Below are 20,771 nucleotides of genomic sequence, written 5' to 3'. Positions count from 1 at the left end.
AGAGTTGTGTCAACTGGATCACTCTCGATCCTACCCTGCCCTTTGGTACTGTGCCCGAGCCACCCAGTCCACGCAGTTGCCTTGTGCAGCCTCACCCAAGCAGGTGTGCCTAGTGCTGGCCCTCCTCTGTCTCTGATGTTTTGTGTGCGGCCTTTTTTTTTTTTTTATTTAAAAAAAAATTTTTTTTTTCAACGTTTATTTATTTTTTTTGGGACAGAGAGAGACAGAGCGTGAACGGGGGAGGGGCAGAGAGAGAGGGAGACACAGAATCGGAAACAGGCTCCAGGCTCTGAGCCATCAGCCCAGAGCCTGATGCGGGGCTCGAACTCACGGACCGCGAGATCGTGACCTGGCTGAAGTCGGACGCTTAACCGACTGCGCCACCCAGGCGCCCCTGTGTGCGGCCTTTTTATTGGCCACGTGCCATGTACCAGTAAACCCGTTTGGACCCAAATGCTACACGCGTAATTTGGAGCTCGAGACTCCTACCAAGATCAGTAAGGCCCTCGGAAAGAAGGCTGTGGAGAACAAGATCCCAATTGCTGATACTTATGGCTAGGGCGCGAGAGAGCACATTCATGGAAGGGGGCAAGACTGGTTCAGAAAAGAGCTGGGGAAACATGAGAAGATACTTATTAAGTCCAATGGCTATTTCTACGAGACTGCTAGAAAATATAGGTAATGTAAGTTTAGCATGATAAAAGTTAGGAGAAACGGAAGGATGGATTAACTCTTTCTCACTGGCTAATGGGCTAATGGGAATTTCAGTCCATCATGCTCTCAAAATTCCTGACCAGTGACAGACTAAGTAGCACCTCCAATGGGCCTTCAACAGGCAACTCATTTAGTGCTTCATGTCTGTTCACAATCTGCCCTGTTAGGAAAAGTTTATATATTTAGAAATTTAAACAGCTCTGCAATAAAATAGATGCCCGACTCTCTTCTTTTTATGGTGTGCTGTGGAGGTAGAAATAAAACATTAAAAGCATGAAAATGTAAAACAGACTGCTCCCGAAAAACAGAAAATGATAAATGGCGCTAACATTGTATCGTATCATTCCTTTTCTCTTCTGAAGAGAGAAGAAATTCATGAGACTAGGACCACATCTTCATTGCAAATAATTTTTTCAATTATTCTTGGAAAAGACTTGCTCCCAAATGAGCTCTTTTATCCATCTGGAAATAGAAAGCAGCAGCAACTTTCATTTATGGAAGCAAGTTTCCTATTACTCACCATTGAGTGTTGTGATACTCCATACAACTGGCAATTTTAGAGGCTGCTCCTCCAGGGAAAATGTGTAGGGGCCAGTATATTTATTGTCTAGTGCTCTAGCTGAGACAACCACAGAAGGCCGTGAACTACAAATTGTTGTCTTTTCAAGGACGATTGTTGGACAGTTTTCATTAAAACTGGGTACTTCAACATATACAGTGCCTGTAGAAGTTTTACCTGTGTTTTCTGTAAGAATAACATTTTAGAGTTAAAGAAATATACAGAGTAAGATGTACCCAAGAAAATCTTTTACTTTTTTTTAATGTTTATTTATTTTTGAAGAGAGAGAGACAGACAGACAGAGTGCAAGTGGGGAAGGGCAGAGAGAGAGAGGGAGACACAGAATCCGAAAGCAGGGTTCAGGCTCTGAGCCATCAGCACAGAACCTGATGCGAGACTTAAACTCATGAACCGTGAGATCATGACCTGAGCCAAAGTCGGATGCTTAACCGAGTGACCCAGGTGCCCCGAGAAAACCTTTCAAATATCTCTTGCATGCAGCCACCTTAGTATGTCTTCTCATGAGAAATTATGTTTGTTATTCTTACAAGTAAAAAGATGTCATTTAATTTCCACATCTTGTAAAAAGCAAATTTAAATTTGTCAACTTAGCTGGTGACTGTAATTGGTAGCATTGGCTATTAAGTTAACATGCTTGAAACCAAGACCTCTGAGGTGATGCATTCACTGATTACCAATAAAATCAACATAAAAACAATAGTTTTCTTCAATTTCTCCATGCCAGTGCATGGATCTGGCACTAGGTGAAAGATTTTTGCTTCTAAACCTTGAGCCAAAGTATTTGAAATAAACAATGATTTATTTTTATCATCCAAGATATAGAAGTTAATTGAAGAAAAAACTTTCAATGTTGACAATCTCAAATTTCCCAGTGGTGGGATTATATGAATAATTTCTGTTGTTTCCTGTGTAGCTTTTTGCTGTTTTTCCAGGTGATATGATTTTTGGTGTTTATTCCTGTTTTATTTTCCTGTGTTTGCTTATTGCCTGGGCATCAATTTCTTTATACTTGATGGAACACAAACACTCAATGAATACTATTTTTAAGACATCCCAGAAGATTTTATTGTTCAGTGATATAGTCACATGAGGTCTCTGTCAGTAGCTTCCTTTATAAGTAACTCAAAAAGGCATCTCACATTCAAGCTGAGCTTTCCTGACAGGCATTATGTATCAGTCTTTATCCATCCTCTAAAAACCAGAAATTCCTGGAGGCCTAAAGATTCTGCCTCAACACAGCAAACCAGAGGGACTGAACACAGAATTCACTGGTACTACAAACTCCATTGAGAAAGTGGAATGCTCAGTTTTTTGGATTCAACTGCCTCAGATTTGAGACCCAAGGCCCCGAAGATAATTAACTGTATTTAGTGGTGAGCTAATATGTTAAGTAATCATAATCATCTATTCATAAAGAAATGCCAATTGGAGTAACATTTCTCTAAAAGTGATTGAAATATGATTTTTTAATTTTTATTTTTTAAGTAATCTCGACACCCAACGTGGGGTTCGAACTCACAATCCCAAGGTCAAGAATCACATGCTCTATGGAGCCAGATGCCCCATTTTGAAATATTATTCTTACCATCTATGGCCAGAACCTCAGCTGTGATTGTCTTGTTAACTATGAAAGTAGAATCCCGATCGATGTTTTTGACAAATTTGATTTGAGCAGTTTTTGGATCAATGAATAGCAAACCACCATCATTACGTCCCATGATGTACCTGTTTTATGATAGAAAAGATAATAGTTTTCTTTCAAGTATGGAATGTTTACCTATTTAATGAAAATGACTCATTTTATATTTAATATATTTATATTTAATTTAAGACATTGAAAGATACTTTTAGAAATGGCAGCAGAAAATCAGCATATTAGCATGGACAAACAGTATTTCATAATCCTTAAGTATTAGCCTGGTTTTTCAGTTTTCTACACTGTGCAATAAAATAATTGTGTCCTTGCTCTTACACTAAATACTCTGCATGGTGTTCTTATATTGGGTCATGTATGTTTTGTAGGTGTACCAAGGTCTTCTGGTGAACTTCTACTCTTTTTAAAGACTCAACTGAAAGTTTCTGCGAAATTTTTTCCCGATTTCTCTCGACACGCTAAGACATTCTCTTGGTTTCCACTTTAACTTACGCTCATGTTATCTTTACTCATAGCATAGTATGTTCCGTGATTTGGCTACATGTCTCTTCTTGAGTTATCCAGTTGTTTGAGTTGGCACTTGGTATCTCTGTATTCTTGGCATATAATGTTGGGGTGTTATTTTGTAGTAGCTTGTAAATTAAAACGACATCAAGGAATAATGTAAAAACAATCTTACTTGACGTATGAGGCAGCTTTTCTGGTGTCTTCATCCATGGCTTGATATGTTCCCAGGACATAATTGACCAATTTTTTAGTACTTATGCCTTTCTGCACAGTAAATGTCTTGGAAGCGGGATGGAACATAATTCCTTCTTTCACATTCACCACTTTAATCATGACTGGGGTTGACTGGACTCGATACTGAGAGATTACTGATTGGTGAAATTCAGCTTTGTTTTTGACAGCAATACCAAGTTGCACATTTTGTAGTTGCTCATAATCTAGAGCCTGGAGTAAAAAATAGAAGGGAAGATGTATCACAGAAATACAATCTGGCAAAACCAGAAGAGGAAAAGAGAACTTTATGTTACATGCTATGAGTGGCTGTTTTTATTTCTCCATAGCAAGACAATTTCAGAAATCATTGTAATGTTGAGATAGAGAAATCATTAAAATTTTTAACTTATAAGACTTCAGCTTCTTAACCGATACTTACAAAACAGGGTACCTCTTTGTAGACTACTAAAACATCATTATAGCTCCTTTAGGCTCTGTGGTGCGATGGAAAGAATCCCAAATTTGCTAGAGTAGCATGGTTTGAATCCTGGTTCTGTGGCCTAATAGCTGTGTGACTCATAGCAGAATATTTAATTTCTCTGATTCTCAAATTGTCACTTCTGAAAAAACCCCGAAATCTTACCTCATCAGATTGTTGTGAGGACTTCACAAATTTTGTCCCCAAATGCATTCCTAAAAATGGCAGTTATAGCCATTCAGAGAATAGTTATTGGATTCGTGTGCAATAGCCTCTTTCCTGATTTAAAAATTTCTAGGTGGCAAAGGCGGACCATCATAATAAACTTGGTTGGCTAATATACATCTGAAAATCAGTGGGTGGGTGGCCCACCAACTCTTTGTAGAACCATTTTCAGATGGTCTTGCATGATAACTATTTGTTTGACCGTCTTATTGATGTGGCCCAAATCAAGGACTGAGGAATCCCAGGAAGGCTTCTTCCATTCACTAATACATTTTTTTGAGTGTGATGAGATAAGGAAATGTTCATTGGGGATACATTTGTATATTACTGAAAATAATTAAGGGCAGAGTTCTGGATTTGAGTTTTAAGTCTGTAATGAGTAGTTTTGTGAGCTCAAGCATTCCCCAAGGGAGTGGAGGAGAATGTATAAACAGGTAATTATAATACAAGGGGAAAATAACAAGAGAAATTATAGAATCTATGCGCAAAAGTGAGTGAATACTTCTACTTGGGACAGTTAGGAATCCTGAGATGTTTCTTTATTTTTTTTTTTTAATTTTTTTTCAATGTTTATTTATTTTTCTTGGGACAGAGAGAGACAGAGCATGAACGGGGGAGGGGCAGAGAGAGAGGGAGACACAGAATCGGAAACAGGCTCCAGGCTCTGAGCCATCAGCCCAGAGCCTGACGCGGGGCTCGAACTCACGGACCGCAAGATCATGACCTGGCTGAAGTCGGACGCTCAACCGACTGCGCCACCCAGGCGCCCCTCCTGAGATGTTTCAAGGGAGCTGAGTGCTGAAGGATGAGGAGGATTTTTTCAGGCAGAGGTGAAGCGTTTTCAAATGCCCAAAGTTACAGAAAGTGACAGGGAGCTGGCTGCAGGTGGTGAGAGGCCTTATATATAACTCTGAGGAGGCTGAAGGTCATCTTGAAGGCCAGCAGCTGGTCATCAATCCTGGCTGCGATTAGAGTTCTCTGAGGAGTGTTTAAGACCCTCCTTTGCCTGGGCTTCTCCACAGACTAACGGAACCCATAGTTCCTACATTGCCATGGCTGAAGAAGAGTTGCAGGTGATTCAAGTGAGCAATAAGAGTTGAGGGTTGGGGCACCTGGGTGGCTCAGTTGGTTAAGCGACTGACTCTTGATTTCAGTATAGGTCATGATCTCACAGTTGTGGGAGTAAGCCCCACATTGGGCTCTGCACTGAATGCGGAGCCTGGTTGGGATTCTCTCTCTCCCTGTCTCTCTCTGCACCTCTCTCACTCATGCACAGCATGTTCGCTCGCTCTCTCTCTCAAAATAAATAAAGAAACTTAAAAAAAAAAAAAGAATCGAGGACCACTTTCACAGCCAATGGAGAACAAGGAACAATTTTAAAGAACAGAATGATCCAAATTGGTTTTAAGAAAAGCATGTTAGTAGACCAGTGGCAGGAGGAGGATGAAGGAGGAATAAAGGACATCAATCAGGAGGGATTATAGACATCTAGGGGTAAGGAGGCAAGGCCAGGTAGAACACAGGCCAGCAGAAGGAAGACCAGGGCCAGACTTTAGGACAATTTCCAGGGCAGAATTGGAGGACGGGCTGTTTGTTGTGAGGAAAGATATGGCCCAGGTTTCTAGTGTGGAAATAAGACGACGCTGATACAGGAGAGAGAATACCTCATTTAAGGGATTGCTGGGGGTTTATAATACACCCTTGCAAGTGAGGATGGCCTCAGCCCTCTCTCTGAAAAGCAGAGTAATAGGAGCTGCTTCCACAGCTTCCAGAAATCATGCATTCCCGCAATGTTATGCCCTTGTTAAGGGCATATTATGGGTCTGACACTCTACTGGACTCAAGGAAATAAAGAAAGAAGGAAGGTCCCAGATAGTCCGGTGTCCTGTGCCAAGGAAGGTCTTCAAATAGTGGTTATTTTTTCTAGTCTATATGGTGTCCAGGCAGAAATACCCTTACCCTTATGTTATTCCAGATTGGATTCTGTGTGTGGGGCAGGGGGAGTGTGTGTTATAGCTAAGCATGTTAAATGGAAGGTTTACTCAATTATTATTTTTTATCTTGCAGATTTAATTATACAGTCCCATTTTCCAAAAAGTTATTTTTCCCCTCTTATGACTATAACTAATCCACTTAACACAAATTGATAAATTCACAAGCCACAATACCATGTATTCTTATCTTTTCCTAACTTTAATTGTAGAGAGTAAATGGATTAAGTCAATAAATGTGTTTTACATTCTGGTGCTTAAAGCAGGCACACCTATGAATATATGTATATTAGTGTGTGCTTACTATAGAAACTATGATAGCTTGGAAAGAAAGAAATCAACATGTTTAAAAAAAGCTGTCCTGAGGCACCTGGGTGACTCAGTTGGTTAAGCTTCTGACTCTTGGTTTCGGCTCAGGTCATAATCTCATGGTTTGTGAGTTCAAGCCCCATGTCGGCTCTGCACTGACAGCATGGAGCCTACTTGGGATTCTCTCTCTCTCCTCCTTCTCCTCTCTCTCTCTCTCTCTCTCCTCCCTTTTCCATTCTCTCTCTTTTTCTCTCTCAAAATAAATAAACTTAAAAAATACAGTAAAAAGAAAGCTGTCCTTAGGTATTGGGGCTATGTTTGTGTCTTTAAAAAATTCTATCTACTTTTATGTGTTTTCTTCGTTTTCTGTAAAGAAGAGGTTTATTATTAATAAGTCAATAAAGTTTATTTGTAGAAATGATAGAGTTTGGGCTAATATGGAATATTTTTACCACTGAAGAGAAATAGAACTTACCTTAACCACCTTCAGGATACCTTCGTTGGTTCTGGGATCAGTTTGTATTTCAAACCAATTCCCTTCATTTCCAGAGGTAAAGAAATACACTGCAAGCCAATTATCTGTGAATTCTTCATCCCAATCTGTAACTTGAAATCTAATCAACTCAGAACTTAAAGTATTTTCCTCAATCTGTACAGAATACTAAAAAGGAGAGAAGCAGAATTTTGAGTTATTGTCAGGTTTTATCTAAAGAGAGTATATTTATTCTGAATAGCATATATCATTAATTCTGAAATTATGTATTGCCCCTTACTTGTTACTAAATTCTTATATTTTACAAAAACTTCTTTTTTAAGAAAGATGCAGACAATGTAAATAGAAGCCAGCAAGCAGGCAAATACTGAATTAGGATGGCAATATATTGTATAAATACAATGGAATGGTAGTATTATAGTTTAAAATTAAGAAAAAATCATAAATTATTCTTCAAGAGGCAAGGTGTACCTGAGATTCTCTGAACATTGGGAAATTATCATTGACATCTTTTACTTTAATACTACATTCACATTGAGTTGAAAGTCCTTCTCCGTCTTTGTCTGCACCACTCACAACAAGATGATAGCTGCTAACTTGCTAAATTTGGAGAAAAATAAAAAAAAAAAAACATAATTAATCTCCAGCACCAAGAATACAAATAACACCTACCTGCTTCCTATGGGGGTGAAAATATTCAAGTTCATAGTTTATTCTTGAGAAGGATCACATGAGCTGTTCATTGTCCAGCATAGAGGAGGCATGTGGGGCTCTAGATGGTTGGGTAAGTTTTTATGGGGCTAAAACAGGTTTTCATTTTTGTGAGCTTCTTAGGGCAAGAAAGTACACAGTTGGAGCAAGATTGGGCATTGAAGATGGTGGGATGCTTATTTGAGGGAAGTTCGCTTATAGAGCTTTCCTATTGGTCTATTCAGAGAATCATTTGCATAAAAGTAATAGAAAGTCTGACAGGGTATTGTGTGGTGATAAAGATGGTGGTGGTGGTGGTGATGGTAGTTATGGTGGTATGACGATGGGGAAGAGAAGAAGGGGATTCCTTAGTGTTCTGGAAGCAAAATTAAAACTATTCAGTAGTAAAAGTGTAACATCAGAGAAAGCTTTATACCAGAAAGAAATTTCTTCCTTCATCTGAGAAATTTCATTTTCCTGCACCATATAAGGAATAAGTCACAGTTCAGTTTTTGTCCCTGGATGCTTTGATGCCTTCTTTTACTCTCCACTTTACCTCTCACTGGAATGCTGATACTTGCTTATTTAGGGTACAATTGATTCTACAGGTCTTAGGAACACACCTCACCCCGCTAGAATCACACTGGAATGCAAACAGTTTCCCTAGATTGCCTAGTTGAGTGTGGAGAACTTCTTTTTCTTTCTCCTTAGGTAAAATGGGGTCACCTCTCTTGGCTTTCTTACAATCAAATCCTTTATTATTGAATAATCCCAAGTGCCTTGCTTTACCTCTCGATCAAGAGAATTGGTTAAAGTACGGACTTCGCCAGTGTGTCTGCTTAGGAGGAACATGGGTGTGCCTGCAGGTTCCTGAGAGACAATTTTGAAGGCAATTTTAGAGTTCAGGTGGTTTGGCTCATCTGCGTCTGTGGCATTTAGTACCATCACCAGCGAGTCTAGGAATACAGAAGTAGTTCACTAAAGAATATTTAAAGACTGACATTCTGTTCACATTAAATATTCAACACCATTTCAAATTGACCTTTGTTTTTAAAAATCTTGTCTATCGATATACTCAAAAACAAATTACATGTCTTTTTCGAGATCTCTTACTGTCTCAATCAGGTAGAACTGTGCTGCCTTCTGTAAAAGTCCTCTCATTGGCCTTACGCCTTGGCTGTGTTGGAGTTGAGACTATTTTCTGTCTTTATTTCTTCCCTTCATGGATGGCATTATCATTCTTTCCTTTTCTCAAATTATCCAAGTAATTGTGTGTCTCTGTCCTTTATAATCTAAAAAAGTCCAGGTGATGCAGCCAGGCTGCCTAAAACCACCCTTTTAGCTTTATGACTACTGCCAAGTACTCATGTGACTTAAATATATAGAATAAGATACTATTGACTTGATAACAGGACTACAACCTAGAAATACAATGGCAGTGGATAAAGTACAAAATATTACAAAGGAAGACCCAGGTTATTTTGATGAATTTTTCTGCACAACTACTGGTGAAACTAAGGCAATAAATTAGCTTCTAAAAGTGATATACTATAGTGATCCTTGTTTTTTAAAATAAAAAAGATTGGGGGTGCCTGGGTGGCGCAGTCGGTTAAGCATCCGACTTCAGCCAGGTCACGATCTCGCGGTCCGTGAGTTCGAGCCCCGTGTCAGGCTCTGGGCTGATGGCTCGGAGCCTGGAGCCTGTTTCCAATTCTGTGTCTCCCTCTCTCTCTGCCCCTCCCCCGTTCATGCTCTGTCTCTCTCTGTCCCAAAAATAAATAAACGTTGAAAAAAAAATTTTTTAAAAATAAAAAAGATTAGAAGTGGTATATATTATAAAAGACTTACTTGAAGCGCTGTTTTCTTCAATTTCACCCATGAATGTACTTTGTGAAAATACTGGAGGATTGTCATTGACATCTAAAATTTTAACTGTTAATATAAGTGGTTTCTCTACGTCTTGTCCTAGGGCATTCAGAGCGTGACAGGTGATCTAGAAAAAGGAGGGAAAAGTGACTCATTACTCTACAAACTCAGTTTGCATACTATTAAAACTTGTGGAAATAAGGCCTCTACTGGCATGTACAGACCTTTTGTGCAAAGATGAAAAATATTTCCCCAACAAGTAGACAAAGTAAGAAAAGGTGGCCACCTTGGGCAGGCCAGTTAGGCAAGCTGCCCCTTCTTCCACTCTGGTCCTGTCCCATGGCAAGGTGAACTACTTTGCAGGATGCATGTTGGATTTCAGTGCCTACTCACGCACCCTCCTGGCATATTCCTTCAGGGGCATAACCATAAATGGAGGCTCTTCATAGAGGGCCTAACATTGTTATTTGTTGGTGAATTGATTCATGTGCTGATCTCTCTTCTAAATTAACCAGTAGAGGAGTATTACATTCTAAAGCCACCAGGCACAAATGTGAGGGTGCCTAATATTGAGGACACAAACTTACCTGGAAGCTTGGAGTTTCCTCGCGATCAACTATGGCCGTTATGTTAATTTCTCCAGTGTTTTTGTCAACAACAAAGATTCCAAAAGGGGGTTGATCAATTCCCATTCCAGAAATTCGGTAGGTTATTTTCTGGGTTGCTTGGAAATCTGAAGTAATCTGTAGCCCAAAATACCCAAAAATGTTAATGTGATCATTCACCAGACCTTTGCCTTCCCCTTTTCTCCACCATCATAGTCTAAAGTCATCTGTTTATTTTATTCACTCTTTCTGACACTGCGATGGTTACTTTTTGCCTTGATAAATACTGGAAATGTGAAATAATTCAAATTGTTGCTTCTGTTGACCAGCATGGACCAATATATGTTAATCATTTTGGCTTTACAATGTTTGTTCAGGCTGTGGCCACCACGGCGATGTTAAAAGGCTGGAAGTCATGGATACTTAATATTGACAAGACTACTTCTGAATGTTCCCTTTCTTAATAGATAATATTAAAACAAAGACATTTATTTTAGTTTAAATAGGAGGAGCTGGATAGAAAAAGAGGAAAGGGATTATACAGTGTTAAAAATAGGTATTAAATTGCTTACTATTATTATTTTATTTTTTATTATAATTTTTAATCTTTTTAAAATGGTAAGTTTCAAATATATAATAAACCTGATATTTCTCATCACCCAGTTTTGGTAATTATGAATACATGGAGTCCCAAGAATTTTTCTCATTGTCTTATCCATATATTCTTTTGCCATTTGCTACAGTCCACATCTAAATAAGGCTTATTCACTGAAATTGGTCCACATGTTTCTTAGTTATTTTTTATTACCCTAGAAGCCATAGTTCCTTCAACTTTCTCTATATTATTGTTATTGTATTTTTTTGGCTGAAGATACCATGTTATTTTTTCTGTAGACTCCTCAATCTGCATTTTGATAAATGCAGTTGCCATCTCATTTTAATTTACATCTATTACATGTATTCTAAAAACCCACTTCGTCCCCCTGCTGATATGACTTACTTTGGCAATTGGGTTTCTTTTCGAGTTGTCTTCTCTTTCTCTGCAGGGTTTGGCAAATTTCACCCATTCACGTTTATATCTCCTTTTGCCTTGTAACGCAGTCTCATCTTCTCCATGTTGACCTTTTGTCTTACATGAAAAGGCATCCCATTTTATTATGCACATTGTTGGAAAGTTTTGCTTTGAGTATTAATTATTAACACCTAAGTTGAGGAGTCCCCTATGTTTCATGGTATCTTGGACTGTCAAATGTCTAATTTGCCTGACCTCACATTTTGTCAAGCAAAGAAGAAACATTTAATAACTAAAACAATTACAGAACCATATGATTTTTGATATTAACATTTAATCATTTTTTATCTTTCCTTTAAATATTCCATAATATCTCACTGCTTTGGGCACCTAGGACTTGTTTAATAAAACTCTGTTGGTTTGTTTAAAATAAGAAAGCATGCATGAGATAAAACTACAATAATGACATTTATACCTTGTTGGTATTTAAAATTGGGTTAGTTTCAATTTTATTTTCACAATTCAATTATTTAACAGTTTTAAAAAGTAAATAAATACTTATTTTTCTCAAGTACAATTTTCATTTTTTAAACTAAACTATTATTTTATTTTAACTACAAAAACCTTTTTCATACTTTACCTCTATTCGCAATTCTCCGTGAACCAATAGGAGCACCTGTAGACATTTAAATAAAGTCCAATTAAATGTGAATTCTTCAAATAAGTAATTGCATAAGATAATCTTATTCATGTTGTGATTTGTTTTTGTTTCAAAAGAAGTAGATTTGGGGAAGCAGTATTCAAAGGGTAAAGTGCTCCCAGGAAAAAGAAAATACTCGAGATAGAAACAAGTTCTTCCAGTTTTTTAATCTGACTACACAATTTTAAGGGAACACAGAAGAACCTATGGAACTGTGCAGAACTCTGACAAACAGCCAGTTGTAGCAACCTGACATTGCTTACCTGGCTGTTCTGTACTTTCCAGGAACTGGGGGAGATACTGCTTTGGCAAACAGTGGCAAGCATCATTGTGATAAACTATTAGCTGGCTGCACTTACAGGGTAAGGCATTTTCTCAGTTGTACATGGGTGGAGAGGATGGGCTAGAACTAGTAAGGTCTAGAGAGTGGATGGGGATACAAAAGACGGGGATATACTTTGTAAAAGATGGGGATACGCTATTCCCATCACAAGGACTCTTTACTGTGGGACACAGATCTGCTTATCTCTGCCCTGTTACTTCAACTTAAATGTTGAACTTAATTTTTGTACTGATATGAAAAAATCAGATGAGGATAGAATGATGTCAGGCAGGCTAGGGTCTTTACATTTTCAAGAACGTATGAAAACCTCATTTGTGTTTTGTTCTATCTTATTTTCTACCCGGAATGCATTTTTAAAAAATGTGAGTATAGTTGATGTGCAACGTTATATTAGTTTCAGGTGTGGGACTTAGCGATTTGACAAGTTTATACATTATGCTGTGTTCACCGCAAGTGTAGCTACCATCTGTACTGTTACATTGCTTGTACAACATCACTGACTATTCCTTATGCTGTGCCTTTTATTCCTGTGACTTATTCATTCCATACCTGGAAGCCTGTATCTCCCACTTCCCTTCATTCATTTTGCTCAACCCCCACCATTCTCCTCTCTGGCAATTATCAGTTTGTTCTCTGTATTGACAGCTCCGATTCTGCTTTTTGTTTGTTTATTCTTTTCTCTTTTTGATTCTGCTTATGAGTGGAATCATATGGTATTGGGCTTTCTCAGTCTGACTTGTTTCACTGAGCGTAATACTCTCTAGGTCCATCCATGTTGTCTCAGATGACATGATCTCGTGTTTTTATGGCTGCATGGTATTCCACTACATCTTCCTTCTCCATTCGTCTATTGATGGACACTAAGGTTGCTTCCATACTATGGCTGTTGTAAATGATGCGGAAATAAACATAGGGATGCATATATCTTTGTGACTTAGTGTTTTTGTTTTCTTTTGGTAAATACCTAGTAGTGGAGTCATTGGATCACATGATAATTCTATTTTTAATTTTTTGAGGAACCTCCATACTGTTTTCCATAGAGGCTGTACCAATTTCAATTCCCAACAATAGTGTACAAAGGTTTTGTTCCCCACATCCTTGCCAAAACTTTTTATTTCTTGTCACTTTAATTTTAACTATTCTCACTGGTGTAAAGTGACATCTCCCCTTTACCCACTTTAATATTACTAATCCTTTAAGATCAATTCAAGTTCCAACAATCTCCATGAAACTGTCCTTACTGATGTCTTGTTTCTGAGTTTTTTCAACACATATTTTGTACCATGCAGTTTAATCCATAAGGATTTGCCATGATTTACTATTTCTTATTGTTTTGGGTGCATTATGATGTTAAGCCAAGAGAATTGTAAACTTTCCAATGCTCCTATGTTTATTTTTTTTCTCACAATTGTTATAATACCTTTCCCTCAGCAGATATTTAACAAGTATTTGCTGACCCGCTGATTATCTTATGTGAAAAGAATCTGATAGGGAAAATATTGTGAAAAATAAGTAAGAAGAAAAAGAATTAGAGTAATATTAGTAGTTAAGGTTTATTATGGATTTTGTGTCAGTTGCTATTTATAGATCTTTATCATCTCACTTAATTCTTAGAGTAGCCATCTGATGGAGACACTATTCTTATAGTCTATCTTATGGATGAAGAAATGGAGACAGGAGACAATGAGTACTCACCTCCCCCAACAGCCCTGGCAGAGTCAGGATGTGAGCCTCTGCAGCCTGACTCCGAAGTGTGTAGATCATCACTACACTAGATTTTAACCAAACTTGGCATAAATAAATAGAAAAACTGGTGGTGGAAAGAAAGTTATAGGATAGTCAATTTAGATTTCTTCCTGGTAGAGGCTGAGGTTACTCCTGAAACAATGTAGATTTATTGTATTGTTGATTTTGGAAAGTTATAATAAAGAGGCAGGTTGAACTCTGAACCAAAGAAGTAACCATATCAGACATAGGATGCCAGGACCCTTCCATTCTAAAAATTTCACTGAAATCCTTATTTGAAAGGGTATGCAAATTGTTGTGAAAAGGGACTATTACATATGGTTATAATAGGCCTCAAAATGATTTTACAGTTTTGCTTCTTTTTCTGAAACACTATCATTAGTTACTTGGGAGAGGGGACTTAATTACTGTCGTAATTGCCCTAATTTCTCAGCTCATTAAGACGACTCAGCCACAAGTGAGGGGAGGGTTGGGCCAGGCACACTTCCCTTTACAGGAAAACTGGAAAGAGTCATCCAGAAAATATGAATCATGTTTGCACTAGCTTCATAGAGAATGATTCTTCTAAAAGACATTAAGGCATAATTTCTGTTTTCCTGGGAAGCAAAGGAAGTACAAACTAAAAACAATGGAAAATGAACATTTCAGACAGTTGTTTCTTTTTTTCTTTTTTTTTTTTTTTTTCAACGTTTATTTATTTTTGGGACAGAGAGAGACAGAGCATGAACGGGGGAGGGGCAGAGACAGAGGGAGACACAGAATCGGAAACAGGCTCCAGGCTCTGAGCCATCAGCCCAGAGCCCGACGCGGGGCTCGAACTCACGGACCGTGAGATCGTGACCTGGCTGAAGTCGGACGCTTAACCGACTGCGCCACCCAAGCGCCCCAGACAGTTGTTTCTTATTTGTTCAATCTTTTCACTGAATCAGAGCCTTTAGAAGTTATTCACTCAAACCTTCACTCTTTCTCATTCTCTTATTGAAAGTCAGGCCACCAAGAATGTTCTCTAATTTTAGGGAATTTTGTGAAATCTGATAGTATTTGTGCTTTTAGGAATATGAGGTAGTTAGTAAAAACCACTTCTGAATATTGTAATGTTTCTTAAATATTTAGAAATATAATCATAGCCTTATATTCCTTAGAATAGTGCTTTATTTTAGATAATTAATATGCATATTAGTTACTTAGTTGTTTTAGTTACTTCAATATAACTATTTTGAGTATTTAATAAATATTTCAGTAGTTTTCTGACAATATAAATCAACTAAGTTGTCTTTTCTGGTGGCTTTGATTGGAAAGACAAATGTGGAGAAAGCACTACTTACCTTGAGAATTCCTATCTTTTTTTTTTTTTTCCTTCCTCTGGTTTCCTGGTTATTTTGATGATTGTATTTTATTTTATTTTATTCTTTTTTATTTTATTATTTTATTTTGAGAGAGAGAAAGACTGTGTACATGATTGTGTGCGAGTGGGGAAGGGGCAGAGCGAGAGGGAGAGAAAGAATCCTAAGCAGGTTCTGGCTCTATCCCACAATGGTGAGATCCTGACCTGGGCAGAAATCAAGAGTCGGACACTTAACTGACTGAGACACCCAGGCACCCTGATAATTTTAGTTATATGATTTTTAAAGCATTAATATGGCCTAAATACTTTGGTATAGATAAAAACTAGAAATATTTTGCTGAAAGAAAATCAGATTATTAAATTAATAAAATAGCATATGGAATAAAGTAATTTAATATCCATATACCCTATTTGTTAATTAAATGTATATAATTATATCATTAAGGTTCCTATTGAATATAATAGGTACACAATAAATATGTTTTGAGAATATGGGTGACTAGTTTTTAAAAAGGCATTTATAATAACAACTGTTATTTACTGAGTGGCCAAGAATTTGTTTAGAGTTACGTCAGACTTTAGTGTGGGGAGGGATAGACTGTTAGACTGCGCATTGGATCCAGGGAGTTAGTGCTAGCTGACCTAGGGTAGCTCTCTCTCACCTCTAGAATGGGATAAGAGTGGATCACATCCACTCCCTTCTGGGAAATTTGTAAAGTGAATTAAGTGATTCAAAGAAATTATTGTAAGTTTTAAACATGAATTTTTAAATTTATTAATTATGTTTGGAAAACAATATATAGGCTGATGATATTATTCTTGTAATTGGTTAGATACAATATACAATGATTATTAATGAGTTTAATCATAGAGGTCATTCAATACATGTTTGATTAATAAATTTCCTGTAAATAAAAAATGAGTGATTTGTCTCTTACGATATCTCATAGCATATATATGGGTATGTGGTCTCTCTAGATACATATACATATATATATGTGTGTGTGTGTGTCTGTATATATATATATATATATATATATATATATACAGACACACGCTGTTTAAAATTAAAATTTAAAACTCCCCAAACATTCTAATAAACTTGGTATGTATCAGGACAAATTTCTTAATTGAACAAAAATGGTATATATTTAATATTTAGAAATTACTATTTAATTTTGAACAATTCAATTTTCAATAACTGATTAAAAGAGTAAACTCAATTAATTTAGAAAGTTAAGCCGTGTATCATGATAGAAATGCTAAGAAAAACATATACTAGATATTCTCAACAAATTGGATATTCTCAAATGCTTAATTTAAACACAGTTAAGTGTAGTAATATGAAATTGGACACCAGATCTTGAATCCCTGAATTAAAATCCTAGTCTCACCATTTACCAGTTGTATAACTTGGGAATATTACTCAATCTTTCAATTTCCTCATCTGTAAAATAGGGATAATAATTCTAGTTACCTTATAGGTTTGTTGTGAAGATTAAATGAACTAATAGGTTGAAAGCACATAGATGAGTGCTAGCCCACAGGAAGTGCTTAAGAAGTGTTAATCACTTCAGTCACCAAACTTCAAAAAAAAAAAAAGTGTAAAGGATCCACTTTAATATGAAGTGACCTTATATTATTATTATTCACATCAGGTCACATAAAAACTTTCTCTTTCTTGAGCATCAGAAAGAGTCAAGAACCAGTGTTCCACTGTACAATTTGTGTAAATTGCTCCTTGCACAACTTCAGGGGGTACTGTTCACATTGTAGTTTACCTCCTGGAGTTGTGCAGTGTATAGCCTAGCCAACTGTGCAGGGGCCACGTAAGAAAAATGTGCATATTAGATGGATTCAATTATTCACAGTATAATTACAGATAGTAACCAATTGCCCATATAATTTTCTTATGATGAACTTCTCAAAACAAGCCCTTACCTTAGGCTATCAGATTGCCTCTTAACTGGAAAGGAAGAGCCAAAGGCTAGCAGATTTATGGGAAACCACATGGGGCATTAAGTGTTCTAGCTCCAAATGAAAACCAGTTTCAGGTATTAAGTAAAGTGGGAGTGGTAATTGGTAGATGTAATTACATCTTTCCTGACATTTGCCCAAGTCAGGCAAGACTGGCCAGAATTGCTTGGCAAGGTTATTCTGATTTTAGAATCTTAACTTTTGGAGAGGCTCAGGAGGAAATTTATTTTCATATATTAATTAGCACTGGAAACTAGATTGTTTCATCAATCAAGAGAAGGAAAGATACCTCAAAGATTTTCCTCCTGCTAAAAACTTGGGCCATTTACATTTTTCATGGGCTAGAACAAATAATCCTAAAATTTCTGTGGAAACACAAAAGCCGCCAAATAGCCAAAGTGATCTCGAGAAAGAAGAACAAAGCTAGAGGATCACACTCCCTGATTTAAAACTGTACTACAAAACTACAGTAATTAAAACAGTATGGTACTGGCATAAAAACAGACGCACAGATCAATCAAATGAAATAGAGCCCAGAAATAAACCCACACATATATGGTTCATTAATCCGTAATGAAGGAGGCAAAAATATATGATGTGGAAAAAAATAGTCTCTTTCATAAATGGTGTGGGGAAAATCGGACAGCTACCTGCAAAAGAAAGAAACTGGACCATCAACTTATACCATATGCAAAAATAAATTCAAATGCATTAAAGACTTGAATGTAAGAACTGAAACCACAAAACTCCTGGAAGAAAACATAGGCAGCGGGCTCTTTGATTTTGGTCTTAGCAATATTGTTTTGGAACAGTCTCCTCAGGCAAGGGCAACAAAAACAAGTGGGACTACATGAAACGAAAAAGCTTTTGCACAATGAAGGAAACCAATGAAATGAAAAGTCAGCTTACTGAATGGAAGAAGATATTTGCAAATCATGTATATGATAAGTTAATATCCAAAACTCACACACAAAAAACCTCTACAACTCACACAACTTAAGTATTTAAAAAACTCAATTAAGAAACAGGCAGAACATTTGAGTAGATTCTTTTTTCCAGAGAAGACTCTAGAGAGCCAACAGGCATGAAAAGATTCTCAGCCTCACTAGTCATCAGGGAAATGCATGCGATATTATGTCACACCTCACACACATCAGATTGGCTATAATCAAAAAGACAAAAAATGACAAGTTCGCAAGGATATGGGGAAAAGGAAACCCTCATGTTTGTGGGAATGTAAATTGGTATGGCCACTGTGGAAGACAGTATGGACAGTTCTCACAAAGTTAAAAATAGAACTACTGTATGATCCAGTGATTCCATTTCTGGATATTTATCTAAATAAAATGAAAAAATCGGCTTGAAGAGATATGTGAACCCTTATATCCATCATAGCATTATTTACAATGGCCAAGATATAGAATCAACCTGAGTGTCCACCAATAGATGAATGGATAAAGAAGATGTGGGATAGATGATAGATAGATAGATAGATATAATGGAATATTACTCAGCCGTAAAAAGGAATGAAATCTTGCTATTTGCAACAACACAGATGGACCTAGAAGGCATTATGATAAGAGAAATAAGTCAGGCAGACAAATGCTATGCAATTTCACTAATATGTGGAATCTAAGCAGCAAAACAAATGAACAAACAAAATAAAAAAGAAACAGACTTATAGATACAGAAAACAAACTGCTGGTTACCAGAGGGAGGACAGGTTGGAGAATGAGTGAAATAGGTGAAGGATATTAAGAGGTACAGACTTCCAGTTATAAAATGAGTAAGTCATGGGAATGTAATGTACAATATAAGGAATATAATCAATGATACTGTAACAACTTTGTATGGTACCTAGACTCATCATGGGGATCATTTTGTAATGCACAAAATTACTGAATCATATGGGGTACACCTGAAGCTAATAGGATGTTGTGTGTCAATTAAACTTCAATAAAACATTTGGGCCATTTACTTACAATTCTTTTTCTAAAATTTTCCTTTTTGTTTGTTCTAGAGAAGAAGGTGGTTGAAGATAGTTCTGCTATACTTCGAACACATTTTAATGCAGAACTTGATATCTAAACTACTCTCTTTTTTTTTCCAGAGCTAATACTACTAACTTCTTTAAAACTTTGTGCTTTAAAAATCTTTGGATTCCAAACACAGCTATTAATTTTGTAGTGAGTAAATTTTTATGTAATATAGTAGCATGAAATTAAACATCTTATTGTCCAGATGCTAATAGAAGTGTTATACGACAAACTGCGATGCATATTTTGTGGACAGTGGTCTCCTTTGAAGACAGACATTATTTTTAAAAGGTTAAATCTCTGAAGATAAGCGTTTTTCAATCACAGACTTTCCCCCCAAATGTTTATTTTGTATTGTGTGAAATGGATCCAATATGCACAGGAAACTGATAACTATTACATTTTTCTTTGACTACGGGCAGGCGTTCTCCATGCTTTTGTCTCTCAAGTAATTAATCTAGAAGACTGAACAGTTGAAATTTTGAGTAATGCTCCCAGTTTGAAAATGCTGTTTTCTCCTACCCACTATTATACAAATTTAGGATATAGTTTGATAGGATCTTTCACTCAACAAAGGACTGTTTCTTGACTGATTAAAACTGGTGGTGGTGGTTATGTAAAATAGTAAGGTAGAATTTTAACAAGTTATCAAAAATCACCTGTATTATTAATGTAAACATTACAAGTGATCCGAGTCCTACAAAGCACTTTATATTTTCCAGAGCACTTGTTTGCAAATGTTTCTTTCTGCTTTATTCTTACTATGGCAGGGGGCTGTGATTATCGTCATTTGACAGTTGAGGAAACAAGGCCTGGAGTGAGTCAGTTGTACAGGTGTAGACTGAAGTCTGTGACTTCGCTGTCATATCTCACTTCTCTAGCCAACCCTTATATGGTCATAGGGTGGTGGAATTAATTCAACACCTCCAAATATGTCTTCCAGCTTTCAGACCTCACCCTTCAACAACAAAAGATGCACATTCCCACTCCATAATGCTTTTAAAAACAGGATTTTTTTTCCTTTCACCACACTATTTCGAAACTTGGGGTGGCTCCCCAGTTCTAAAAGGACTCTATTAGTTTTCACAGAGTGAGCTTTTCAGTCTGACCCTCATCTACCTTTCCAACTCAGGCCCAACACAAACGGTCATTCTAGCCAAACCAGTGTGTCCATTGCCTCTAGGTAAATGCCGTAATCACTCTTTCCTTTGCTCATGCTAGTCTGACAACTGAAGAAATCCCCCTTGACCTATCTGTACTAATCAAAAAACAGCCAAATCTCACCTA

At 37.0% G+C, this 20,771-nt stretch overlaps 2 protein-coding genes across 3 annotated transcripts in view; one reads left to right on the top strand and one right to left on the bottom strand.

Moving 5' to 3' along the window:
• DSC1 (desmocollin 1) overlaps positions 1-20,771 on the top strand; it is a 357,596-nt gene that overhangs the window by 26,864 nt on the left and 309,961 nt on the right. The gene's annotated exons all lie outside the window — the stretch shown is intronic.
• The window catches only part of DSG3 (desmoglein 3), a 33,235-nt gene that overhangs the window by 9,957 nt on the left and 2,507 nt on the right, over positions 1-20,771 (bottom strand). The window contains exons 2-11 of the mRNA XM_045458570.1: positions 11,978-12,013; positions 11,326-11,454; positions 10,308-10,463; positions 9,703-9,847; positions 8,644-8,810; positions 7,636-7,764; positions 7,147-7,332; positions 3,628-3,899; positions 2,880-3,019; positions 1,235-1,459 (exon numbers count right to left, since the gene is read on the bottom strand). Coding sequence (XP_045314526.1) covers positions 1,235-1,459; positions 2,880-3,019; positions 3,628-3,899; positions 7,147-7,332; positions 7,636-7,764; positions 8,644-8,810; positions 9,703-9,847; positions 10,308-10,463; positions 11,326-11,454; positions 11,978-12,013 — 1,585 coding nt within the window. The remainder of the gene's footprint in view (positions 1-1,234; positions 1,460-2,879; positions 3,020-3,627; positions 3,900-7,146; positions 7,333-7,635; positions 7,765-8,643; positions 8,811-9,702; positions 9,848-10,307; positions 10,464-11,325; positions 11,455-11,977; positions 12,014-20,771) is intronic.

This window comes from Leopardus geoffroyi, chromosome D3 (assembly GCF_018350155.1).
Source record: "Leopardus geoffroyi isolate Oge1 chromosome D3, O.geoffroyi_Oge1_pat1.0, whole genome shotgun sequence".
Taxonomy (NCBI): Eukaryota; Metazoa; Chordata; class Mammalia; order Carnivora; family Felidae; genus Leopardus; species Leopardus geoffroyi.
This window is presented reverse-complemented; position numbering and strand designations above follow the sequence as displayed.